Source organism: Candoia aspera, chromosome 1 (assembly GCF_035149785.1).
Source record: "Candoia aspera isolate rCanAsp1 chromosome 1, rCanAsp1.hap2, whole genome shotgun sequence".
Classification (NCBI taxonomy): Eukaryota; Metazoa; Chordata; class Lepidosauria; order Squamata; family Boidae; genus Candoia; species Candoia aspera.
The window spans coordinates 181,578,209-181,606,158 of record NC_086153.1 but is presented as its reverse complement, the minus strand read 5'-3'; the positions used below and the strand labels follow the sequence as shown (position 1 = coordinate 181,606,158).

General features: G+C 40.2%; 1 protein-coding gene across 1 annotated transcript in view; it reads right to left on the bottom strand.

Annotated features, from left to right (window-relative positions):
- The window catches only part of TMEFF2 (transmembrane protein with EGF like and two follistatin like domains 2), a 249,334-nt gene that overhangs the window by 218,321 nt on the left and 3,063 nt on the right, over window positions 1-27,950 (bottom strand). Inside the window, exons 3-4 of the mRNA XM_063318050.1 lie at window positions 8,545-8,674; window positions 3,682-3,708 (exon numbers count right to left, since the gene is read on the bottom strand). Coding sequence (XP_063174120.1) covers window positions 3,682-3,708; window positions 8,545-8,674 — 157 coding nt within the window. The remainder of the gene's footprint in view (window positions 1-3,681; window positions 3,709-8,544; window positions 8,675-27,950) is intronic.

The window sequence follows — 27,950 nt, the reverse complement described above, 5'->3', positions numbered from 1 at the left end:
CACCAGAAAAAAGGAAAAGAACATGTGCACAGCATCTTCCAACAAAATGGATACCCACTCAACTTTATAAAAAAGTGCCTCACCACCCAACCCACTACAACCCAACCAATGGAAACTATGAAAAGGATAACACTGCCATACATCAGAAACATCTCAGAAACCACCAACAGACTGTTACAACCGCATGGCATCACCATAGTACATCAACCAACTAAAACTCTTCAAAACATATTAAGCAACCCAAAAGACCCAATAGCCCAAGAAGAAAAAACAGGAGTTATTTACAACATACAATGCAAAGACTACAACAGCCACTATGTAGAACAGACAGGCAGAAGACTAGCAGAGCGCATCCATGAACACCAGCTAGCAGTCAGAAGACACAATGAGAACTCCTTAATCTCACAGCACATGGACAGATTCAACCATAGTTTCAACTGGGAAAGGGTGAGCATCCTAAACCAAGCCAAATCCAAAAATGCCAGAGAATTCCTGGAAGCCTGGCACTCAAACCAAGCAGCCATCAACAGACACATAGAGGTAAACAACATTGACATACCATTCAAAAGAGACAATAGAAAAGCCAAAAGACCAGGACACTCCCTTGCCAGCAATCAACACCCAGATATGCAAAAATCAACACTAGGATTAACACCAGATGAACCATCAAACAGCACAATACACGCTAATCAAGGAACTATTAACTCAGGCAATCAACCAAGCAGCAAACAACAGCCCAATCAAAGAGCGCCCAAGGAGAGAACAACACCCCCACCAACACAAGCAGGGCAAGCCACAGTATATAAACAGAGAGCAAGGCCCACTCCCTCTTTGCACTGAAGATGTTGCCTAGTCTGGCAATGAAACGTCTGCAAGGAAACAACAAGGCTCAGAGAGCACCAAGGACTCCACATATGGATATAGCATTTCTGTCCAACCCACGTACTCTTTTGATCTTAGTGTATTTATTATTGTTGTGTTATATCAATCTTCTTTTTTAATTAATAATTTGTTTAAAACATTTTAAGAACACAATAAAAAGCAAAGATGGAAAAAACATAGTGGATGAAGAATAAACTATCAGTAAATAAAGGATATACAATTATCATAAAATTTAAAATTCATTGTTTCATTGATTAAATAATTAAATGTATAGGACTAGGTTCATTATATCATTTTAACAAATAACTAAAAATCTCTACAAAACTCAGAACAGTAATATTGATATCACAACTTGTCATTTTTCTAAAAATAAATGCCCATAATCATGGAATAAGGAAGAGAGAGAGAGAAGAAGAAGAATAAATAAATAAATACATACATACATACATACAATTTTTAAAAGGAAAAATAAAAATAATATTCCCATTTTACCTGACTGGTGATTGCATCAAAATATGTACAGACATTGAAATTGCTTCTATCATTATTCTAGATCAGCTTTCCCCAACCTGGTGCCTCCAAGAGCTGATGGTAAGACTTGCGATCCCATACATCTGGAGGACAACAGATTGGGAAGGCTGTTTCAGAGACTGTCAGAAAAATGGGAAGATGTTTTGTCTATCATGTTGAGGTATGATGGCATGATCCCTTTCTTACTCAAATTCAGCTATATGCATCTGCCCAGTTATTTGTTTCCTGGGCATCTTAGTTCTAAGTAACCCTATTTTTAATAAGCGTCCCTTTTATCTGGCAATCTTTTTTGATATCTACCAGACAGTTTGGATGAATGAGGCTATTTGGGTAATGAGATTCTCTGAGTCACAATAAAAATGGAAATAGCTCAAAATCATTTATTTCCTTTGGAAACATCAGAATAGACCCATTAAAAAAGCATAAATACAAACAAACGAAAACACTGATAACCAAACAATAAACGATCAGTAATGATATGGTTCTAAGAAATTCTAATATTAACTCTGAAATCTAAGAGTATGAACAACAAGGAGAAAGTGAATGGAAAGCTATACAGTAGTAGAGTTCTGACAATGAGGAAAGTCATTTTCAGCAAAACAACACTATTTGAGGAATGCTTCGGGTTTTAACCCCCAAATAAATGTTATCATCCAGGTCAGACTGGTCTTTATGCAGTGAGTACTGTAGAGAAACAAACCAGACTACCATGACTGGGAAAAGGAACAGAAGAGAGTCAAGATAGCTCCTGCACGGAAATGATGCCAAAAGGACATATATCCTTCTCAAAGACTGCAACTTAAAATATGTTACATTCAATCATCAGGCTAAAACCCTAACATTCAGTCACCTTGAAAAGTCCCCTGAGCAATCAACTGACAGTTTTTAGACAACATATAAGTCACACACATTTTCAAGAGAATCTGCTGTCAATGCAAACCAATACATTCCCTTTTGGTAACCTCACACAAGACTACCAGGTATATCCCTTTTACCAAATACCACTTGACAACCCACATTAACACATTAGTAAAATAAGTAAACCTCATAGGAATTCACTCCTTCCAAGCATCTCCTGTTAAGGTCCTAGGCTTCTAAGTTAAACAAAGAGCAGCTTGCAAATATATTAAAAGTCTTCATTAGGACTGAGATGACAAGATCCCACCACCAAATATGGAACTTTGCAGTAAAGTTAATTTAAATGCCAATAATAATAATAATAATAATAATGAATCAAGATGACATCAAACTGTAGCATTATATGTATGCATGTGTCTGTGGCGGAGGAGGGGGGACATGCGCACATACAATTGTGTATGCATGTTGTGCAACCTGTCAATTTCAGCACCCAAATATGCCCATCAAATAGATGGAGGGTCTGCATCTCTAAATGTGCTGGCAAAAGGCACTCTAGAACATTAAGTTACAAGCTGACATGAGAAATTGTAGGGTGAACAATTTAAACCTGAATCCTAACCTAAAAAGGGTCCCTTTCCCAATTTTGAGCCTGTGCCTTCAAAAGTGACTTCAGTAACATATATACCTTCTGGGTACAGTCAGTCCAAACAGAACATGGTTAAATCAGAATTTGATTTAAATCTCATGAATTTCAGTTCTGTTGGAATCTATGGGGCGTACAGCCAGTTTCTATGCATATAGAAGTAAGGCCCATATATAAACCTGGTTTCTGTTTTAATGACTATTTATAGGACTTAGTTGTAGGCTAATATTTATCTGGATAGCTTGCAGTTACTATTGTCAAAAAGGCCAGACCTAAATGATAAGCAAATCAACTTGGCATTATGCTGAAATAAAAATGCTCAGCTGTCACTTTTAAAGCCTTCATTTGTCTGTTTAATTTGGTATGAATTTTCCTTCCAATGCTTGGATCCTGAAATTCATGTCTCTGTTAATGTATGGAGATCTCTGGAGGAGAGATCCAAAACCACAGTGACATTTTGGAGAATGCAATGGCTAACATAAATAATCAGGTACATGTAACAACGGTAGTAAAGCAGATGGAGATAGAGCCCCAGTTGAATAGTGAATAAAACAAAATCCTACCAGAAGTAAAACATCCTTCTGAATTTCTGTTTTAGAACAGCTAATCATCACAGAGTTGTGGTTTGACTAAAATGCAAAATGTCACTTCCTGGAGGGAAAAAAAAATCTACACAATTGCAATACAAGATGGAATGACAAATCTAGAAAACCCATAGTAACAAGTCTGCAAGGGGCGGGGAGAGAGTTTTAAGAAAACATCCCTACCTCCATCACCAGATCCAGAGCCTGCATCTGTAAGGAAGAAGAGGGGAGGAAATAAATACATCTGCATAAGAACAGTTGGTATGTAGCAAGGCCAGATTTCACTTCATTAAAAGTATGCCAGCGCAGGCCTGCAATAGGCAGTGGTCAATAGAAAAGGTGATCATGTAAAATGCTACACAGTCTTGTCCACATCTTCAAAGTGCAAAATTGGATATTATCCCCCCAAACCAGGACAAGACGGAATACTGCCACCTGTTCTGCTTTATGTCTTGGGCTGAAGGCGGAGACAATTCCTGGACTCTGTGAAGCCTTGAGCTAGCCTATTGGTAAAGCCATGTCGTAATAGTAAAAGAGCAGCAGAGCAGTGGAACCACCATCCTAGAAGTGATGGGCTCTGCTCTGCTGGAGGTTTTCATGCAGAGGATATACAGACATTTGCTGTGAGCTATAATTCTCAGGAATCTGGGGAAGGGCCACATGAGATCCAAGGCCACTTTTTGCCCATGCCTAATCTAGATCAGTGTTTTTCAAACTTTAACCACACGTCTTAAACTTGCCAAGTTTGAAAAAAACTGATCTAGACACACTAATACAGCAGATGAACCGTGAAGAATGACAGCTTTAGCAACTGTTACTAAGGCAGACTTCAAATGCAGCAATAAAGGAACTGATTTACTACAGTCAGTTATCAGAAAGCCAGGAGTGATCCTAGCAAATAGGCACTGTTACAGCATATAAGAACAGAGGTTTCAAGCAAATAACAATTACAGGTAGACCTTGGTTAACTACGGTAATTGGAACCAACAGCTCCATCACTAAGCGGCATGGTTGTAAAGCATGACATCACATGACCATGCTGACTTGCGATGGCAGTTCTGGCAGTTCCAGTTGCAGTTGTTAAGTGAAATCTCATGAGTTGTTACGTACAACATCATATGATCGCCATTTGTGACCTCCTGCCAGCTTCCCCACTGACTTTGCTTGTGGGAAGCTGGCAGGGAAGGTTGCAAATGGTGATCACATGACCCTGTGACGCTGTGACTGTCATAATTGCGAACCAGTTGCCAAGTGCCTGAATCATGATCACGTGACTGTGCGGATGCTACAACGGCTGCAACTTCAAGGACCGGTTGTAAGACTCCTTGTTCAGCGCTGTCGTAACTTTGAATGGTTGTTGAACAAATGGTCGTTAACCAAGGACTACCTGTACATGCCTAGATGACTAGTTAAGGAAAGCCCTTTGTTAAAAAGTCCTGCAACTAAATCTCAAATGTATATTAAACATCTGATGAACATTAAAAGTGCAGTTTTAAAAAGAAATGTAATTTTAATCAGTTTTTTTTTAAATGAAGAATCTGAAAAAAAAAAAAAAAAAGATGACAACAAACAGCAAAGACCAGTGCCCTGCTTCAGCAGAAATTCTGGTCACAAATGCTTTTCAGTGTCACAGATAGTTAGGAAGGTTAAGGAACAATTTGCAACATACAACATTGGAATTCTGTCAGAATGCTGAGAGTCAAATCCCAATTTATTTATAGTCAGATCCAGTTAATCCAGGGCAGGCTGCAATCTTCCACTGTCATTCTGATTTTCTTTTTAAAAATGTTTATTTTAAAATGAACTTGCAATACTTCTCAAATTGCAGCTCTGCTTTGCCAGACAAAACAGAGCAGCCCTCAACGCATCTAGCCAAAAAAAAAAAAAGAGCCAGCAAACAATTTTATTCATTTTTTAATGTGCTGTGCTTGTTTTTCAGAGTAAGACTTAGAAATAGGACTATTTTATCACATTACTGCCAATTGCAGTGAAAAGTCCCTTGCAGCTGTCTGCCCTCTGCGATTCTAAATGAGATTATCTTCCCTCTTATGTGCAGATCCCTCTGAATGGGAAGAGTCTATGAAATACCTGCTTAATCATTAATTTAGTTTCCAAGAGAAGTAAGGTTTCATATTTGTTACCCCCTCCCTTTTTCTGCCTCCCTGGGCTAACCCCCACATCCCCCGACCTCAGCTGGAAGAAACACAGATAACCATTTCTGTAACTAGATCCTCAAGATAAGGCCTTTGCCTCTTTCCCTGCTGACCACAGAGGTAGTTCACATTAATCTTGAGCGGTCCTCAAGTGGCATTTTCTCTCTTCTCCCAACATAAGCCTGAACAATCTATGCCTTATTTACATTGATTGAGTCGAGATCTGGGTTCGACTCAGATCTCATTCACCCCCTGAAGTTACTGAGGGTTCCCCCCCACTTTCCTCTGTTCCCTGGCACTGTACTCCAGGGCCATTTTGCTTTTGGCAGTGGGAGAGTCCAGTTCTTTCAAACTGGGCTTTCCCCTTTACCAAAACATCATCACTTCCCAGTTCTCCCACCAGATCCAGCAGAAAATCCCAAATCTGCTTAGAGGGCTAGCAAGGTAAGAGAGATAATGGTTCCTGAGCTGCCAGTTCTCTCCATAGGATTGGAGAACTATGACTAAAGAATCCATCTTCTGCTTCCATTTCCCTTGCAAGCCCTCTGAGCAATGATCTGAAGCACCTGGTTGTGCAGGAGACAGCTATTTTTTTTAAAAAGGATGTTGTGCTCTTCTACAAGAGCACTATGCCCTTATTTAAAGGCCGTATCTGATGGGCAGGATGGATGGAGATACCCTGTAGAGCAGGAGAGCACTGTCTCCATTATTGGGCAGCACTCCCTGCCACCTCCCACCCCATGGGTCAGCTATTTCAGAAGGTTTTTACAGATGGCTAGACCCAGGGATCTGTGAAAACACACCTTCCCTAGGGAGAGTGATAATGTAGGTAGTTGTTGATGCTGCTGATGGGTGACACTAAGGAAATTTACCATTTATTTTGGTTAAGTTGTCCCGTATTACATTGGTGAGGCCAGTACTAGTTGCTTTCCTAATTGCTGAGGCAGAATAATGCTCTGCAGTGAGATCAGCATGAAGTGTGCCAGCATCCTTTGTGCCACCTCATGGATTGGCAGCGAGCACATTCGTATACACTTGAAGAAGATTCCAGTGCCTCTCACATACTGTAATGGCATTCTTTATGGCATCCTAGTGGCCATGTGGCCCACATTCTGAGGCAAAGAAAGCTATTCCTACAATAGGTTGCTCAAGATACAAGACCCCTTTTACTACTTCAAGCTTATGATTCACTTATGACTCACAAACTGGGTGGCAATTCCCTCCACTTTTCTGTGAGATCTTTCTTTTATCAAAAATATGAAAGAGAATAATCTAGTCAAAAGGCCAAAACCATTCTGGCCATTTGGAGACTAATGTTTCCAAGACACCGTTTTTTGTTTGTTTTAGCTAAGCAGGGTCAAACATTTTGATAAGGAACCACTAAGAAATCTCAGGGCTATAGAACAGACAAGTGGAGAAAAAAACCTGAAAGATGACCTGGCACACCACTTCCATAAGGGGATATCTCTCTTCCTGTCACTGTGGTTTGCAATAACATGGTTTAAAAGATTAGTCCCACTTCTAGGTCTCACTATAAAAAAATGAGCACAATGCCTTAAAGAAATAATATGTATTGATGTAGGCGCCAGGAGTAGGAGATTTTCCTTTACCTTCTTTTATTTTGTTTGGGGGGCTTTCAATCACATGAAAAGAAAAGGAGCACATTGTATCTCCCACTAGCACTAAACACACACATGTATCATAGGAAAAGAGTCCGAAATCCATAGAGTCGGTCTCCTTTCTTCTGAAACCCCCAAATGCTACGTTTCTATTACTGACATTCAGTCGCAAACCATTAAAGTGTCAAGTTTTTATTCTACTTGACACTTCTAATTTACTGGGTAGGAGACGTCCAACTATCCAAAATCCAGATACAAATACATCTGCCCCTACTCCCTTGTGGTACTGTCACTAAATTTCCTCCTATCTCCTGTGGTTCTCAGAGGCTAAAAACATAACCTCAAAGAATGGCTCAGGGCAACAAAGCATTCCCTTATCCTTGCTCTAGCTGGACAAACATATTTTGCCTCAAGCATTACTTCCCTTTCTTCCCATCAAAGTCACAGAGCCATTTCTGGGTTCCAGCTTCAGTTCTAGAGAGTCATGACAAGGAATCAGAATGTGTTCTCCATATAGTAGCGGCATTAACTCACCATCTATGGCTTAAAAATATTCTAGTTTGATTGTCTACACTGATCTTAGCCTAACTTAACCATCTCAGAGCTAGTTTAACAACAGAAACTGCCACAAACAAGCCAAAAGTTGAGTAACACAGCCTTTCCTGAACCTCTTCCTCCAGTAGGAGAGATAACACTTGAGACCCAGCAACTTTGCCTCCAGTAATAAGTATTCTTTAGATGGATTTACACATCACACTAAGATATAATGTGGTTTCTTTGATATTGTAAACTGTAAGGTTGTTCAACCATGATTAACATATGATTGTGTTGTGTGAACCCAGACAGTTGCGGTTTAGACAATAAACAAATCACTACTTAATGTAGTTGTCCTTTAGGTGGCAAAATATCTTACACAAATCTGTCCAATCAGATTCACCCCTTTTTTTAATATTGGTCAGAAAAAACATTTTGGAAAACCCTTGGTTAGCCATATTTTCTGCCATCTTTAATGGTGCACAAAGGGCAAAACATTGTAGAATAAATAAAATGAGTCTTAGAAGAAATGGCAACTGTTTCCCAGGTAAGGAAAGAGGATGCCAAAGCAAACAGAACTGATTGGGTTGCAGCATGAAAGGAGTGCTTTCAATTATTGATCTGGGATGAATCTGACAGGAGCACAAAGGAATACTCATGAAAATGCACAGTGCTGGTTCGGCTTGCTTGTCAACAAAGTCCTGGATAACAATATGTGGCACAGAGCCTGCTGTACCTACCGGTAGCACATGATCCTTCTGACGCCACAAGTATTTCGCTTTGCTGCTTGCAGGCAGCTTGTCTCAAATAGCATTCATTCTGATAGGTATCGCCATTGGAACCACACACAGGCACATAGTCGCTGTTACACTAATGAGCAAGAAAGAAAACAAGCGACAGCGCAGTTAGTAAGGACATGCACAGATGTTAAGCCCATTCTCCTTTATATTCAGCCCTGAGCCCCATTGCAGATAGTTGCTGAAGAACAAAGTTATAAAGTTGTGATTAAGATTCACTCTCCCAATCCTTCCATAAATATGCCCAGATAGAAGGGACAGATTCCTCTATAACCTTTCAGGGGTTCTGCTAGGATTAAGGGGTTCAGGCTAACTTACAACCCACCCACCCCACATTACTGGGTGTCCTCCCTTATTCTCTCTCATTGTCTCCCTCCCCTCGGTGTCTCTGTGAAATTTTAATCTCTTTCTATCCTTTTTCAATTTCTTTTTTCCTTTGAGCATTAAAAAGTTAAAGGAAACAGAGCAAAGAATGATGTTTCTTGTGCTGCTTGGTAGGGGGATAAGAAAAAGGGAGCATGTAGCATGGGTAGAACAGGCAAAGGACTGCTGGAAGCCAGGATAAAACCTCTTTGGGATTAATTTCTTAAAAAGCTTTTTAATCAGTGGGACTGAATGGGAATCCTTTCAAGCATGGTGGAGGTGGGGGTCAGGTCCTGGTCTGGCCTTCTAAGTAACATGGACTTAGAAAGATGCTGGTATGTAATCAGGAGAACCAATTATAAGTGAAACAGGAAAAGTGAAATAAGGTACTGTATATCGAAACTATCATTGCTGCCTATTTAATCAGGTGAAGGTTATGTGGGCAGAGCAGGCCAGATCTGGATCTAATTGATATCTTGTCATAGTACCACCACCACCAAACAGAGATGCAGAACTTCTGGAGCAGCTTTGGAAGCATCCCACATATATCTGTGCCAAGTATTTGCTGCCTAGTGGTCTACATCAGCAGTGTGCCTAGTTTCTCCTTGACATAAATGAGACATAGTGAAAGTTGTTGACAAGTTGACCATTCTTCATGGTCCCTTTGAGAGCTACTTGAAGAAGCCAAGGTTCTCCACTGCAGTAATGATTAGGAGGAGGATGGAAGAGTAGGCACACTCACTGAATATTGCTTTGCTTCAGAGCTTTGAAGGGGTATTAAAACACAGCAATTGCCACTAACATGGTATTTAGTTTGGCACTCGATTATGTGTCCTGGTATCACGTACAGCTGAATTGCTTGGTGGCAGGGGTTACAGAAGAATAACTTAGACCTCCCTTAAGCCGACCTTCTCCAGCTTGTTCTCTCCAAACTAAGGCTCCTGTCATCCCCAATCAATGTGGCCTTTTGAAGCCCAATGTATGTGGAAAGTGCCAGGTTGAAGTGCCATAACTTAGCAGTTTTCTTCTAGATATTAACCATGACCTCTCTTCCTATTACAAGAAATGCTCCCAAACAACATCTGAAGAAGCACAAATTTGTAATTCCGCAATATCTGGAATGCCATGGAATTTCAGCCTTGCTATAAAATTTTAAGAAAAGGGAACAGTATTCTGTGTTGAGTAATAGAAGGCAACTACAAATGGAGAAAGAAGTAGAGGCTGTTGGGACAAGATGGCTTTCTCTCTCCTCAATTCATGTCCACAAGCCAACTGTTGGTCACACTGGGGCAGCTTCATTGTACCCGAGGTCTGCTGGTTAGTTGAGTGAGTTGATTCAGAACAGGTTGCTTCGCACAGCCAACTCTTCAGTGTCTGACACTTGCTTCACAGTAGAACTGGCCTTGCACTGCACTGAGGAATTTAAAGGAAAATGCATGTGGGCTGCTCACAGTAAAGACACGGTCTTGGGTTTTGCAGATCACAGTGTCATTCTTGGGGGCATTTATTACATATTAGCCAATCTGGATGTTCAGCTCTTGGTTTGCCATGCCATTAGGAGCTGGGGATGAATAATGGGGCTAAATGTTTTCTTCCTGTGCATATTAAGAAGAAAACAGCTTGCCTCCAGTTATAATTAGCTGTTCCATCAAAAATGGAGAATTGTGGTTTCCTGTTAGCTTACTAAATAGGAATGCCAATCTGCTTAGGTAAATTGGCATCAAATTGCAATGCCTCATTAATATAATGGCTAACTGACCTAACCAGGATGTAAGATGTAAGGCAGAAGGCAGAGGAACCAATGCTCGAATGGTTCATCTCTTGTAAATTAGGAACTTAGCATCTAAACAAGCTGTGAAATAGAACTGGCTTGGGAAAAATAGAACAAAACAAAACACAGGTAAACAAAAGTTTCCAGGATGAACCTGACAGCTCTAATTTATTTATTTTATTTATTTGTCAAATTTTGCCATCGCCCATCTCCCCCCAGAGGACAGAATGACAGAAGGTTGTGCAACCTCAAATATATATACTGAATATACTGAGAAGGATATTACTGATGGTAAACTATTACAATGACAACACAAGTAATACCAATTCAAACTTCGTAATAAAAGAGATTTTGTCCTAGCTATTCTTGTATGCAGCACTGCTCTTTAGTGCAGCTGATCTGACCCTCTTTTTCCCACTTCCTGCAGAGCCAGACACATTAAGTCCATAGTTATTCATATCATGGCAAAGTCACCTGGATGAGAACAAGAGAGCACCTGCAGATAATGATTAATCCACACTCTATCAGCCCACCTGAAATTCCTGCTAGGCATGGGAAGCCAACGGCTTTCTCATCCACCATCAGAAGAAAAGGACAGCTTCCCCCATTACCACCCCTTGTTCATATTAATAAAAATAATTTGATTTTATGATGAAAATCAGGCAACCTACAGGGTGCAGTTATCACAAGAAAATCATACTCAGTGGCATTAGAGATACTTGGCTGTCCCCTGTACCTGATAATTATGCCAGAGATGTGATTATCTCATGATTACTGTACTCTTGATATGTCTCATTGTTTAATTAGAACAAATGTAATGATCAAGATTATTATTTACAAATGATAAGCTCTGTTTAAAACTAGTTTAAAAAATAGGAAGAAGTCACACTGCCAATTAGTTGTTCTACACTTAAATATCTCATGACATGCTAATATATATGATGCAATTGAGATGAGGGAAAATGACAGACTATAGACTGCCTCCAAAGAGGAATGATTATATAGGCAAATAGAAGGGTTGACACTTCCACAAAGGAACAAGTCTCAGAAAATTATTACTTCTTGGGCAAAGTGGCATTTCAGTTGGCTAAGAAATGAAACATCTTTCATATGCCATAATGATCTTATTCATCCATACAGGCTTGAACTCTAACTTTCACCAATCACCTCTCTAATATTGTGTTCTACAAACCCAATGAAATATCTGCGAAGATTCTTTGCTAAACTGGTGATTTTCAGATAACCCTTTCCATTTTGATTTTTGAAACTAATCAAAAATCCCCAGACTTTGAAATAGTCTGAAGGCCACATGGAGAGACAGCAGGATAACCTCTGGTCCAGAACTAGGGAGAACTACAGTAGGGTGATCAGGGGGTCTAATGCCTAACTCAGCTTTGAAACACACTGGCTGACCTTTGACCATTTGCTGGCTCAATTCAGATATAGTACGAAATCATAATGGGCTTTGCTTCATTTGCATGTTTGTTTGTGTCTTTGAGTCAGTCCTGACTCCTAGCTACCACTTGGACAACTCCATGCAGTTTTGTGGTAATGTTTTTGGAAGTGGTTTCCATTGCTGGTTTCATGCCTAAGGCAGAACTAGAACTCACAGTCTTCTCCCTTCCAGCCATATGTCTTTAACCAAACTAGCTCTCTTGCTTCCCTTTGGCTTAGCATAATGAGGGATTTGTTAAATTTTGTCCCATGAAACAAGCAATATTTAAGTCAATTATACTTCAGTGCAGGGATAGGCAACCAGCAAGCCCTCTATACCCATCCAGCATCCATTCTGTGGCCCCTGAGAAAACCTAGCTCATGCTTCTTATATCTGGTGGCACAATGATCCACTCTTTTGCTTCAAAAATATTCCAAAAAGCCTCAGTCAGACTTGATGCATTTATTCTGTGCTTAAACCTATCCCCCACAACTCAGAAGTGACTCTGGATAGTCAAAGCAGATGGTTCAAGGAAAGAAAGAACCAGGAGATCTTATCCCTGGAAACAATGACAAGGCGGCAGAACACAGCAGAGCTAGAGCTAATGAAGTATTAGGAAGAGCCATCTTAAGGGACCAACAAAATTAGAAAAAAAATTAAAAGCTCAGAAATATGCCTGAGGTGTCCAGATAGAAAGGATAAGGGACCCAAACGAGGAGTATACAGGGGTCAAATAAGATTAAGAATAGAACATAACAAAGGCGTTAATAACATGATCCCAGGGCATAAAATGAAACCTTATAGAACTTCTTGGTTATTTGATTAAACAATACCAAAACAAACTCGGATAGATATTTAAAATTTCTATCCTGCTTTTCTATTAATAAAAATGGAACAAAGTTAGAAACCAAAAAGTAACTTAAAAGTTGTCAGATGGTACTGTAACCAGCTAATCTGCCAGCTATATTTGGGGTGAGGTGGAGCTACCATATCTGTGCTGCAAAAATCTGGATGATCACTGGGTGGAAGCCAACAGGTTGTCCTGGTTTTTGCTGCTCAGGGCAGGGATGCTTCAGAACTGGTCATTTTCTCCATCAAGGTTTTGGCCAATTTGGAGATCCTTTTATGGGTGGAGTTGGCAGTCAGGAGGGTATTTGCATATTGGCTGTTTTCTAGGAGAAGCTCCTTTTAATTTAATCAGTGGGGGAAACACATACCTTTTTAATTTAAAAAGTGAGGGAAATACATAAACCATCAGATTCCAACCCATTTACATGTCCAAGGTATTATTCTTGCTCCAAAACCTCTCCCAAATCTCTCGCTCTGCTGCTTTGAAACAAAATGGTTCCTTGAGCCAAGAAATCAGGATAATGTCAACAACAAGAACAGGCAAGACACAACTACATATGAACAAAGGACTGATTGATCTGAGCTCCTCTGTAATATGTGATAAGCTTCCAATGATCTCTCCTGGGTAACTTTAGAACTTAGAATGAAAAAAATAAAATAAAATAAACATCCAACTCCTCAAAAGACTGCCATTTTGTAAAAATTGCCTGCATCCCATACATTGCAAAGTGGAATTTTATTTGAAAGCTGCAGTGCCAGGCTTCATCCAGAGTCTAAGCAAAGATTCCAGCAGAGCTGGAGGGTAAATTGGCAAAATTTACTAACACAATTAACACAGTCTTTAGGAATCTGATGTATTCAGGCAGTGATCAAATCTTAATCAGAAATATGTCTTGCCTGTGATTGTTTATATGAATACATAGAAGTGGTGCAATCTATCAAACGTGCTGCTTGTTCAGTGCTAGAAGGCATGTGCCTACTGCTGCCTTCCTCCAGCAAGCGAGTTTTTCAGGAATTTCAATTAGGACAGATTGCTTAAAATGACAAGGAACATACTCTGCCTCTTCCTTATTTGTAGTGCTTCCAGTTTGTGTATGATGTGATACAAATATCTCTAGTTTTACTACAGGTGTAATTTTTAAATAAGGAGTAAGCAAAAGATTCAGATGAATCACAAGCCCACATTTGATTCTGTGGCTCCATGAGATGAAGCAGGTTCCTGCAAAGTGTCTCAGACTGAAACAGGAGCCAGAGAGAAATTGGGAGCAAGACATTTGTGGATGGTGGAGTGGTGTCCATGAGTATTCCTTGCATCCCTAACCTAGCTTCAGATGGGGAAGATTCAACTGCTGGAGCTGGAGTAAGATTACCCACCTGACTATTGTACACAGAGAAGAATCAATGCCCCAATGCATGTGGTTCACATATTAGTTTGCAATAAAAATAGAAAATTTGCTCATCAAGCAAATAGTTCCTTGTGATTATCAAAAGTAAAAGATTCAACAATATACTGCTAGTACATGCACTTGCTTACAAAGCAGTTTGTTTGGGTCATTTGGACTACTCACCACCACCTGCTCATGTGCAAACAAGTGAAGACTCCACAGCAAAAATTGTGCTAAGTTCTGAACATCAGGAGCCAGAGACACATATTTTGGACCATATCATTACAAATATTAGTGAGATTGATAACTGATTCATCATGTAGTTTAAAAAGGAGATAGTTCAGGGATAGGCATGAGTTTTGGGGACTGAGGGCCACAGCGGGCAGACCAATGATACAGTGGGGATAGTGCCGTGCCAGATGTGGATTAGTTTCCAGCATGCAGTAATTGGGAAGTTCTCTGGAACAAGAATAAGCCACCAAAAACTATAAAATGTTATGCAACTCATAATTAATGCCAGGTTCTCATCTATTTTTAATTAATTGACATATTCTATTCTCTTCCTTTCTAAGTAGGTTCAATAGCATTCTCTCTCTCTCTCTCTCTCTCTCTCTCTCTCACACACACAGACACACACACACACACTAGTTCAAATAATAAAGAAGAAGATGCCAAATCATAATTAGCCTGAAATACCCTCATTTTCCTGTTGGTATTTGTATTTTAATCTGAATCTGTAAACTACTTCCTCTCTGGCATGTTGGTGGAGCTCCAAGCCAGCCTAAGTCCAGCAGACTTTATGGCATTGGATCTTTCACAGACTGCTCTATTTGTATGCTCCAAGCCACCATAAAGAAAGGTATCTTATATTTAACTGACTCTTATTGGAGCCATTGTTCCTCTCAGTCATGTGTGTTTCATATGATATTCACTCACTGGCAAATTACAAGGCTTCATGTGTCCCAGTGACCCTCATACAGTAAGAGTTCACGTGCTCCATGCCCCACACGGAGAAGCTTAAAATATTAATTTCACTCATGACAGAATTTAAGTGGCATCCATTCTTCCCCTTCAGTCATATGCATCTCACATAACAGTCCCTCAACCAGATTTATATTTTTGATTCTGCAAGATAATAAGTAGTAGTAATAAAAAAATGAATAATAGTAGTAAACCTGAAGTGTTTAATGTACATCTGAACACTACAAACGAGCAAGATGGTCCTGAGACATCAGTGCCTATAGATCTCTCCCCTTAGTGCTTGCTACAGTTCCTCCCTCATCTGACAATGTTTAAAAGACACTCTTAATATTAGAAAAATAGAGGAGAACCTGGCATCTTCTTTAATTCCAAGAATGTTTTTGGGCCCTAGATAGGCACTCTTGGGTGGATAGTAGGGGATAGTGGATGACTACAGACCAGTGCTTTGTTGCGAAAGATGCTAATCTGCCCAGAAACAAGCAAACAAGGTAAATTGGGGCACCTGACAACTTCCTGGTAGGATTGGAAGTCAAGGGTTGCTGGCAACTTTACCAGTTTGCTTTTTTGATAAATGGATGTTTGATTTTAAACACCCACACCCCCAACTTGACAACATATAAAAAAGCTTTTTCTTTGGTACCAACTGAGATGGTGACCCCATGAAAGGTTTGTATCAGTAGTGGCACCATCTCTGGCACTGCTCTTCTAGAATTGTTGGCTTGGCTCTAACTCTGATATCCTTCTAGTTTGCAGTAACTCTAATCCCTGGGCACATGGTCAGAATGGCAGTTCACTTTAGGCGACTTTTCACCTCTGTTGTTCCATGCCTAATTCTATCTTCATTCTCCTCCAGCAGATATTTCTTTCCCTACTGGCTTCTAAAACTGTCTCCAGCTGGAGAAACAGAAGGTAAGAAAAGGGTTAAAGAACTCCCTCCCCTACTATATCTTCATGCATAATTGGCCCCTCCAAGCATGGCCCATGCTTTAAAACCAGGCTTCTGCAGGCCTAAACTAGCTATGTTAATCTGGGCCACCATAACTTTATTTGGGTTATCCAAATAATCTGGTTTCTTCTCTTCCCTTGGAACCAACAAACCAAGCTACAGATGGTAAAAAGGTCTAAAAGGAATGGAAAACTACTAAAAATGAATCCCATAATGAGCCCATAGGACTGTTCTCTGTCAGAAGAAGGAGTGTCTGTTCTTTCTGAAGCAGATGTGTAATGAGCACTCAGTAGAGAAATAGAACTCCCTCACCGTAAGGACCTGGTGGGTGCCTGGTACTCTTCCTGTTTGCAGAGTTACCAAATAGTATGAATGAGTTTCTGGAGACAAAGTGTCTTCCTGAAGTAAATCAGAACCCACTCAAGCAACTTCAAACATTCAGATTCTGATTTGAATTTGCCCTTTGAGAAAATGGGTGTTATTTTCCCACACTTCTACTTAATACCACCAATACATTTTGTATCACTGTGGAAAGAAGACACGGAGCTTCAGACACTATCTGTTTCGACTGCAGCAAAGGCTTTTGACATTTTCTTCAGGGAATTATACATACAAAATACTGGGCAGGGGAGAGGGGGGTTGGAAGTCTGCTACAGAATGATGGCCAGGGCTGGCCCTACTATCAAGTTGAGTGGGATGGCTAAATCAGGCAGTGGATGCTGGAGACTGAAGGTGCATGTGTCAAGTGGATTTTACTGTACCTCCTTTAAGAAGGGTAGAAGCTACCACCCCAGCAGTAGTGCTGTAATGAGATTCAACTGCTAGTCTTGTCCTCTTCTGAGGTAAAGGAAATTTTGAGTTCCACCTTGGGCTGCAAAATGTCTTGGCTCATACTTTCTTTAGGGGAAACTCTTTTACAGTGCATGTACAGTAATCATTTCTGTATTAATTATCATGGAGAATTTCCAGAGAAGGTTGTGTTTCTTTGTTGCAGGAAAGCTAGAATGAAAATGCCTTAAATACTAAGTTCTAAAAAATTCGACATCCATGACTTAAATCTACTTCTTAAGGTACATAAGGGATTATTCTCAGCAGACAATTTTATATATCCAAACCCGGAGTATAGTGATGGTTGTGGTGGGATGTTGTAAATATTGTGGCTAAATGGGCATAGAGTGAGGTTATGATGGGCCAGCCCATCATAAGATATACAATTTAGCTCCATGAATGGGTTAAAGTATCTACAATCTGTGGTTTCCCAGAAGGTGTGGAAAACCAAAAGATTTTATTTCCTTGCCCAAATTTTCAGAAGTCAAATCAATGCCATTATCAGAATTAAACAAAGAAAAATCTGGGATTCTTTTTTGATGTACTAATGCTTGAATCTTCAGCAAAGGATCATTACCTTGTCGTGGTGCTGGAGCTTGAGCACCTCAATGATGCCATGAGCTAAACCGTGAAGGGCCACCCAAGACGGGAAGGTCATGACAGAGAGGTCAGACTAAATGCGATCCCTGGGGAAGGTAATGGCAACCCACCCCTGTATTCTTGCCGTGAAAACTAAATGGATCAGTACAACCAGAGATGTCGGTATACCATCGGAAGATGAGACCCCCAGGTCGGAAGATGGTCAAAATGCTACCGGGGAGGAACAGAGGATGAGTTCAACTAGCCCCAGACATGATGACGCAGCTAGCTCAAAGCCGAAAGGACGGCTAGCGGCCGACGGTGCTGGTGGTGAACGGCGAATCCGATGTTCTAAGGATCAACGCACGATTGGAACCTGGAATGTAAGATCGATGAGCCAGGGCAAATTGGATGTGGTTATTGGTGAGACGTCAAGATTAAAGATAGACATTTTGGGCGTCAGTGAACTGAAATGGACTGGAATGGGCCACTTCACATCAAATGACCACCAGATCTACTACTGTGGACAAGAGGTCCACAGAAGAAATGGAGTAGCCTTCATAATTAATAGTAAAGTGGCTAAAGCAGTGCTTGGATACAATTCAAAAACTGATAGAATGATCTCAATTTGAATTCAGGGCAAACCATCTAACATCACAGTGATCCAAATATACGCCCCAACCACAGATGCTGAAGAAGCTGAAGTAGAGCGGTTCTATGAGGATCTGCAGCACCTACTGGACAACATGCCTAAAAGAGATGTTATTTTCATCACGGGAGACTGGAATGCTAAGGTGGGCAGTCAAATGACACCTGGAATTACAGGTAAGCATGGCCTGGGAGAACAAAACGAAGCAGGATATAGGCTGATAGAATTTTGCCAAGACAACTCACTCTGCATAACAAACACTCTCTTCCAACAACCTAAGAGACGGCTTTATACGTGGACTTCACCAGATGGACAACACCGAAATCAGATTGACTACATCCTTTGCAGCCAAAGGTGGCGGACATCTATACAGTCGGTAAAAACAAGACCTGGAGCTGACTGTAGTTCAGATCACGAACTTCTTCTTGCACAATTTAGGATCAGACTAAAGAGATTAGGGAAGACCCACAGATCAGCTAGATATGAGCTCACTAATATCCCTAAGGAATATGCAGTGGAGGTGAAGAATAGATTTAAGGGACTGGACTTAGTAGATAGGGTCCCGGAAGAACTCTGGACAGAAGTCCGCAACATTGTTCAGGAGGCGGGAACAAAATACATCCCACAGAAAGAGAAAACCAAGAAGGCAAAGTGGCTGTCTGCTGAGACACTAGAAGTAGCTCAAGAAAGAAGGAAAGCAAAAGGCAACAGTGATAGGGGGAGATATGCCCAATTAAATGCAAAATTCCAGAGGTTAGCCAGAAGAGATAAGGAATTATTTTTAAACAAGCAATGCGCGGAAGTGGAAGAAGACAATAGAATAGGAAGGACAAGAGACCTCTTCCAGAAAATTAGAAACATTGGAGGTAAATTCCAGGCCAAAATGGGTATGATCAAAAACAAAGATGGCACGGACCTAACAGAAGAAGAAGAGATCAAGAAAAGGTGGCAAGAATATACGGAAGACCTGTATAGGAAGGATAACAATATCGGGGATAGCTTTGGTGGTGTGGTCAGTGAGCTAGAGCCAGAGATCCTGAAGAGTGAGGTTGAATGGGCCTTAAGAAGTCCATGCTGGTTGGCATTGCTAATAACAAGGCAGCAGGAGATGACGGCATCCCAGCTGAACTGTTCAAAATCTTGCAAGATGATGCTGTCAAGGTAATGCATGCTATATGCCAGCAAATTTGGAAAACACAAGAATGGCCATCAGATTGGAAAAAATCAACTTATATCCCCATACCAAAAAAGGGAAACACTAAAGAATGTTCAAACTATCGAACAGTGGCACTCATTTCACATGCCAGTAAGGTAATGCTCAAGGTAGACTTCAGCAATTCATGGAGCGAGAATTGCCAGAATTGTCAGATGCACAAGCTGGGTTTAGAAAAGGCAGAGGAACTAGGGACCAAATTGCCAATATCCACTGGATAATGGAAAAAGCCAGGGAGTTTCAGAAAAACATCTATTTCTGTTTTATTGACTATTCTAAAGCCTTTGACTGTGTGGACCATAACAAATTGTGGCAAGTTCTTAGTGGTATGGGGATACCAAGTCATCTTGTCTGCCTCCTGAAGAATCTGTATAACGACCAAGTAGCAACAGTAAGAACAGACCACGGAACAACAGACTGGTTTAAGATTGGGAAAGGAATATGGCAGGGCTGTACACTCTCACCCTACCTATTCAACTTGTACGCAGAACACATCATGCGACATGCTGGGCTTGAGGAATCCAAGGCTGGGGTTAAAATTGCTGGAAAAAACATTAACAATCTCAGATATGCAGATGATACCACTTTGATGGCTGAAAGCGAAGAGAAACTGAGGAGCCTTATGATGAAGGTGAAAGAAGAAAGTGCAAAAGCTGGCTTGCAGCTAAACCTCAAAAAAACCAAGATTATGGCAACCAGCTTGATTGATAACTGGCAAATAGAGGGGGAAAATGTAGAAGCAGTGAAAGACTTTGTATTTCTAGGTGCGAAGGTTACTGCAGATGCTGACTGCAGTCAGGAAATCAGAAGATGTTTAATCCTTGGAAGAAGAACAATGACAAATCTCGATAACATAGTTAAGAGCAGAGACATCACACTGACAACAATTGTCCGCATAGTTAAAGCAATGGTATTCCCAGTAGTAACATATGGCTGCGAGAGCTGGACATAAGGAAGGCTGAGAGAAGGAAGATCGATGCTTTTGAACTGTGGTGTTGGAGGAAAATTCTGAGAGTCCCTTAGACTGCAAGAAGATCTAACCAGTCCATACTCCAGGAAATAAAGCCAGACTGCTCACTTGAGGGAATGATATTCAAGGCAAAACCGAAATACTTTGGCCACATAATGAGAAGACAGGACACCCTGGAGAAGATGCTGATGCTAGGGAGAGTGGAAGGCAAAAGGCAGAGGGGCCGACCAAGGGCAAGATGGATAGATGATATTCTAGAGGTGATGGACTCATCCCTGGGAGAGCTGGGGGTGTTGACGACCGACAGGAAGCTCTGGCGTGGGCTGGTCCATGAAGTCACAAAGAGTCGGAAGCGACTGAACGAATAAACAACAATGCTTGAACTGATGCCACAAATCTTTCCCTTGAATAAATCCTCCACTGTAATATCATTTTCCTAACTGCCAAATTGCCTACCCTGAGAATAAACGAGGTTACATGTGGTAGATGTCTGCAGAGATCCACTGATGGAGGTAGCTATGCCACATTGCAAATATGACAGTACCCATACAAGGTCCTGATTTTGCAGGTGCTGCACCAGTCCCAGGTTGATTGCCTGAATATTATGCAGTAGTTTGGCATTAGAGGGTTAATGTTAAGAATGGGGGGTCCTACTACGAACAGACACAACTGAAAGAAAAAGGAAAAAGGACAGCCAGAAATGAGACATATAGTTCAAAGTAATGTTGTAACTAACAACTGACATTAGGAAGGGGAAGAAAAAGAAGAGGAGCTATTCAAAGGAGCAAACAAAGCACCCCACCACCAAAATCTGATCTGTGCTCATCTCTTCTTCCATCTTCTCATTTCCCTTCCAACAGCTAAACTGACCCTAGCTGCTCATAGGGAAGAGAGAAAGGATTGCTACGACTGGTGCAACCACCCACATACTGTCAGACATGAGGATCTTCAACTTTCCAGTTGAATGTCTAGGCCTGGTAAGCCAATATCCACATATAGCTTCCTGTTTCACTCATAAGAAAGAAAGGCCTGGAGGAGGGGAATTCACTTCCACCTTATTTTCCCTTTTTTGTGGACTTGATACTTAACTAGCATAAAGTTGGAGAAAAGGTGTCAGTTCTCCCCCATCCCTGCCATCACTGCAAAAAAAAAATCTAAATGAGACACTGAGGACTAGACCCAGACTGTCCAGTCTAGACTCTTAGAGCCACCACCACCTCGGATGCCACTCTTCCTGCCATTCCAAAAGTTGTTACCAGAGTAAAATGTTTGATATGCCATTAGAGACCAATTAATAAATCTGTAAGAAGTAATCATAACGATATTAATTAATTTAGATTACACCAAAACTAAATCAAATGCAATTTTTCTCAAGGGTCTTCCTACCTCTGTTCCACTCCTGCTTCCATTTGGAAGCATAGCCATAGTTAGCTACTCAAAAGTCAAGTATGCCTTTGCCCCCATCCAAAAAACTTGTGTTTCCCTCTCATTCTTGACTTTATGGGATTTAAATGATACTTGTTGCAACGTATCCATTAGAATTAATTGAACAAGATTGGTTTACTCTACATATCTACATCGATTCCAGGCAGCTTATTTTAGGGTACTTAACTCTGTTATTAATCCTTGCTTCTGGATTTTTTCTAGCAGCTTAATTTGCAGGCATAATCAAATTAACACATTTAACACTACCCTATAATAAAGTTTCAGTTCTTGATTTCTCCAGATCATGCAGCTGTTAACGTGTTCATTTCGGTTCTTGCTCTTCTCCCATAGAAACTCCTTCATGGTAACCATGCAAAAGCAGGTTAGGCTAAGAGATTCCAACTTGTACATGCTTGTCCACTGAGCTTTGAAGATGAGAGTGGTAATTTCAGCCTAGATCTTCTGACTCCAAACCAAATATCTGGTTGATGAGGAAAGACATCTGTCTTAATTCTATGCCTTCAAGAAAGGTTTTTTAAGCAGAAATTGGCAGGTGAAACTTTTAATGGCATGGCACTAAATATTATCCTGTGTAGATTGTTGCAGATCAAAAGAGTAACACAAAAAAGCTATTTTTTCACTTAACAAATGTACTGTATATATAGTATCTATACATACATACAGAATATACATATATAATCTTTAATTTAGAATATATGTCAACCATGATTTAATCCCTGTTTGTAACTAGTAGATCTTAGAGCTTTAGTAAAGTGAAGGTGGGGAACTATCAGCCTTTCAGGGTAGGTCAGGTCAAGGAACTGACACTGAAGAGTCTCCAGGAATGTTGTGGAGTGTAATAACAGACCCAAGCTTACCCAAGTTTCTTTCTGTCACATCTTATATTCAGCAAAATCATGGTGGAGTTATTTTGAGTTTCTCTCTCACACTCCCTTCAATTTCTGGACTGTGTAACCACTTGTCCAAGTCTCTCCTTAGCCCTTTCATACTTTCCTCAAGGTCAGCTCTAAATTCCTTTACAGGAACCTGTGCCTGGTTGGAGCCTAACACAGCAGACACGGCTATAACAATAAGGCTATAGGTTTCCTATCCTAAGCCTAAAGAATAGTTCCTGGAAGCCTGGAGACATCCCCCCAATGCCTTAGGGTGAGACATCTTCCTGGGGAACCACAGTGGAATGCATTTTGACAGATCACCTCTGAGAAGTTCTACTTTGCTTCTCAGATTAAAGATATAAACCATCCAGCTGCCTCAACATACATCAGGATGGACAATCTACTGACTGCAGGTGGATCCTAGCCTCATCTTATGGTGCCAAATTTAGTGGGAAAATGGCTGATTCTCAGTGGCACAATGTTGCGGCTTTTTTCCCTGCACCACCACAAAGACTTGCTTCTAATAACAGTGCATGGGGCAGTTCTGCAATACACTGTATCTCAAAGAAGGTCAGTTCCAAAACTAAGGAGACCCAGGTACATGCCATCCTCCATCAGTGAGAACGGTGATGTTGTAATTCAACCATAAATTCTGCTGGAAGCTATTGAAACTTTGCATCAAAGTCTGCTACCATTCTTTTCCAAAATAAAAAATAAAAAAAATTGCCCCCCCAAAGAAACCTAGAAAAGGTATGTTATTGAAACATCTGTAGAGAAAATACTCCTTAATTTAAAGGCAGAAATTTCAGCAGTGAACTTTGCATTTAAAAATGTGTATGTCAGAGAAATGTACATGTCAAAGAACCCTCTGGGTTTGGTACAATGACTCATAGAAAACTCCCATATAATATGAAAGATTGCAAACACAATTTTTTCTATATATTTAAAATAAGCCCAGAGAAAAATCAGTAGTCCTACTAATTGCAGATAGTATAATTGACAGGATTATTAGTAATCTGCCTATCCCTACCTATAGTAGAAGCAGCAGCACAGTGTGATCATGCCTTGTGGCCTTTTAACTTTCCCATTTTACCCAAGAGCCTGGCCACAATTTGAGAAAATGGAGTGGCATTGTATCAAATTAAATAATTAGACCTAGCTGCTAGATGCTACTCATAATGCTGAGTAAGCTTTTGATTTTAAAGTGCGAGCCAAGTCAGGCAACAGTAGCCTGATTTAACCTGTGTGACCATTCTTGAAAATATGCCTTACATTGCCAGCACAGGTTATACTATGATACAAAGTAGACCCAAGGTCTTAAAAGGACTACATTATAAGATTATTACTCATAGCATGAGTAACACATTTTCTTGGTCTTCATTTCTAAGCAAACTAACCCAATTTAAACTTCAGGACAAATATGTGGGCCAAAATATAATTATATTTCAGACTGTACCACTTTGAATTCAATGGGGACACAAACACTAATGTTAGGAGGAAATTTGCATAGAAAAAAGTTTCTATTAGGGAAAAATTGCATTCAGAATGTGTATATTGGGGAAAACGTGTGTATTTTTGCAATAGATATCTTGCTATATGTATACTGTATATGTCTATTCAAATATAGAACCGAATTGAGTTGATTCTGATTCTGGCAATATATAAAATCAATAAATAACAAATACATAATTCACATACTCAAAAGAAAGATCAGGCTGATGAGGAAATTGAACTGAATACCCTTTAAGATTGAATCCATGTATAGTTGACACAGATGCAAAAGAGGCTGATTGCCCATTTGGAGATATTTCTGTCTTACTTCTTCAAATGGACACGCCTAACCTGCCATTTGTTCTGGCTAAGGCCTTTTGGAAGTTTGATTTCCAAGATGGAAGGAAGGGTGGTGCCACCATGGCCTTTTCATCTTATAATGCACAGATCTTAGGAAGAACTGGTGGGCACAGCCTTTCTGGACTCTTGCTTAATGGTTGCCCTCAATCAGGAGGAGTTATCATTTTGAAGAGCAGATTCTTAATAATGGCAAAAGTGAAGGCTGACTTCAGCCAAATATTATCCAGAACTCAGATCCCAACCGTACTATTTCCTTCCTATTTGCTTGATTACCATTCAGTTTTGGAGCTTACTGAATAGCCTAACAGCCAAGTACTTCACAATAGACTACAGGTACTCTCATATATGTAGGTGAGAATATAAAGGCATGCATATATAACCATATACCTGTGTACCTGACTCTTCACAGGGTTCAAACAATCTCCAGCATGACCGCAAGAAAGTGACAGAATAAACAGGCTGAAGACCAAGATGCAGTTGAAGAAAGGGCAAAGCCTACCTCTCAACTCCCAAAAACAGTGTTACTAGGAAGACAGCATATTTATTCCTTATCCAAATATGTGGATCCTTTTACTTCCTCTATTCCCTCCCCAATATTAGATTGAGCACTCCTGCAGGGTCGGGTGCCTTCATTTGGTCCCCGGATGTCCTGGTTTCTACCACCTGCAACATTCTCACATACACGCACAAACAAAATTTGCTGGAACAATTAATCACTATACAAGCAAAATGCTCATCGTGTTTTGCTTCCTAGTAGCATGGGGTGAAAAAAAAATTCAAGTGGCAACAGGACTCCTTATGGCTCAGCTCTGAGCTTTGTTTTTGTGTTGGTGCTGAATCCAGGAACTAGATGATCAACCTTTAAACAGGTCCCAGGAGCTGTGTCTGATCTGCAGCAGTGGGCAAGCAGACACTTTCCTCCTCAGAAAGCATGGCCTGGTTATTACAGAGAGTCAAAGCACAGGAACAAGCTTCTTCTGGGCTAGTTGGCAACCCTACCTGGAGCATGTGTTCTACCTCAGTGGGAAGTCCTGACAGCCAATGCCTTTCTGGATTAAGAGAAAAGGATTCCAAGACAGATGGTGCAGAGCTTTTAGGACGGTTTGAATTTCCAGGGATTCTGGGGCTAGAAAATAATCCCGCATTCAGGTATTGCAGATATCCTGCGTTAAGTGGATTCTGCATAACTGCACCAAGGTAGCGTTGCACTGAGTAAATGTATAATGGTTTATGGTTTATTATTTAGCAGGGTTTGTTCTTTTGAGTTAGTAGAATTTTGGATGAGTTGCTTAGCGTGAGAACGAAGGATTCAATAGACTCCATATATTTACAGCAGCCCTTTTTGTTCTTTGGGAAACAGCTTCTGTTGCCTCTGCTCTTATGAAAGCTCCCGTTCAGTCCACTGTGTTCCCTAAATTTAAACCAATTGTGAAGCCCAACTGGAGCCAGACAGGAGGAAGTCAGTGTGCTCTGAGCTTGCTTTGACTTTGCTGCCGGTGGTGCTGAATTTGCTGCCACTCCCCACCAGGCAGTGATACAAGGACAAAGCATTAAATCAATGCCTTGGAAGAAGCAACTTCCAAGGAACTCAAGGAGGTTCGTTGGAGACCTAGAGAGAGCACTTTTGTTCACCCCCCTCCTCTTTTGGCAAGAATTTGGGTCCGGAAATATGACACTTGAATATAGCATTATTTATAGGCTTAGTGATGTATAAATATAAGTGCAAAGTGCACAGCATGACTTTAGCAAGGATTATGTAATCCTAATACCTAATTTAAAGATTGATCAGGCACTGGATAGGAAATGTCGTGCATGCTTAGAGAATCCTTATTCAATTAAAGGCTTATCACATACAGCTGCTACTATACTGTTAGATGTTAAACTAGTGATTTTTGCCACTGTGATTCTTTTCATGGAACCAGATAGGAAGTAAGGCCATAAAAGGACACCCTCCCAACACCATCCCCAGTTTACTAGGATGCCTTTACTTTTAAAATGTGCTTCTGATACAGATTTGGTACATACTGAAATATGCAAAGGAAGCAGTTTGAAAATACTATACTATATTTGCATTCTTTCTTTTTTCACTTGTAAAAACCCACTTGATTCAACATTTTAGAGAAAATATATTCATAGTGAAAGAAAAAGAAGAAAGGAATAAAAGAGTAGGATACAGATGAGTAAACAAGGGATTTAAAAATGTTGTAAAGATTATACTTTTCCAGCATATCATTAATTGACTGAGAGTAACTAAATATATTATGTAGTTTTAAAGGTTTGAAAATTGCTATTAAGCTCTAAGAAAACCATACACATCATGAACTATGGTCAGCACAGTATAGATCATAAAATGAAATTGTGAACAAGAATATTTTTTCATACTATAAATCTATTCTAATTTACAAGTCCTATAAAAGTAATATATAGACTTTATACAGTCAGATAAAACAAAAGGTTGGATGTGGCACAAATTCAAGTATTGAACTGTACTCTTGGAATGGTTTTCAATTTGAATGAAATTCTGTGTGAGCTTTACTTTTGAGATATGAAGTTACAATGTTTGCAGAAGAAAATAAAATATTAATTTATCTGTGGAGAAATAGTCATAGTATTATTTATCCTTCTTGATGTTCCATTGGAATCTGAATTTAAAACATTCCTTCGAGGGAAACTGTACTGATTTCAATCTGGCATTTCGTGTAGAAGGTGATGGTAATAAGCCATTTTAAGCAGAGTTGTTTGAAAGAAATGCAGTCTGCTGGAATCAATGGGACTTATTTCCAAGTAATGTTTGCTTCTAAGTGCCAGTTTAATGCAGCAGCAATAGCCCCTACATTCCACTCAACTAAGAATAGCTTTGCCTTCACCCTTCCAGAGAGAGACCTTCAGGTTTATTAGCACATATGAAGTTTTGTCTCAATGTGGACTCCACCCTTAAAATCAGTGGAACTTGGTTCAAGAAATATTTATCCTTTTTTGGATTTGGGATTGAGACTAGCCAACCAAGCACACTTCTCTCTTGGAGGAATGGAACAACCTTCTTTCTAATGCTTGATGATACCTGTATTCTCTTAGAGTGATTTGAGTTCATATTGACACAGACCTTGCTCATCACTTCAGCAATGGCCTGCTGAATCTTTAAAGCAAGTTCCCTCTGATTAGGAGAATGGAGAATAATCAGAAAAACTCATTTTATAATGGCCACAAC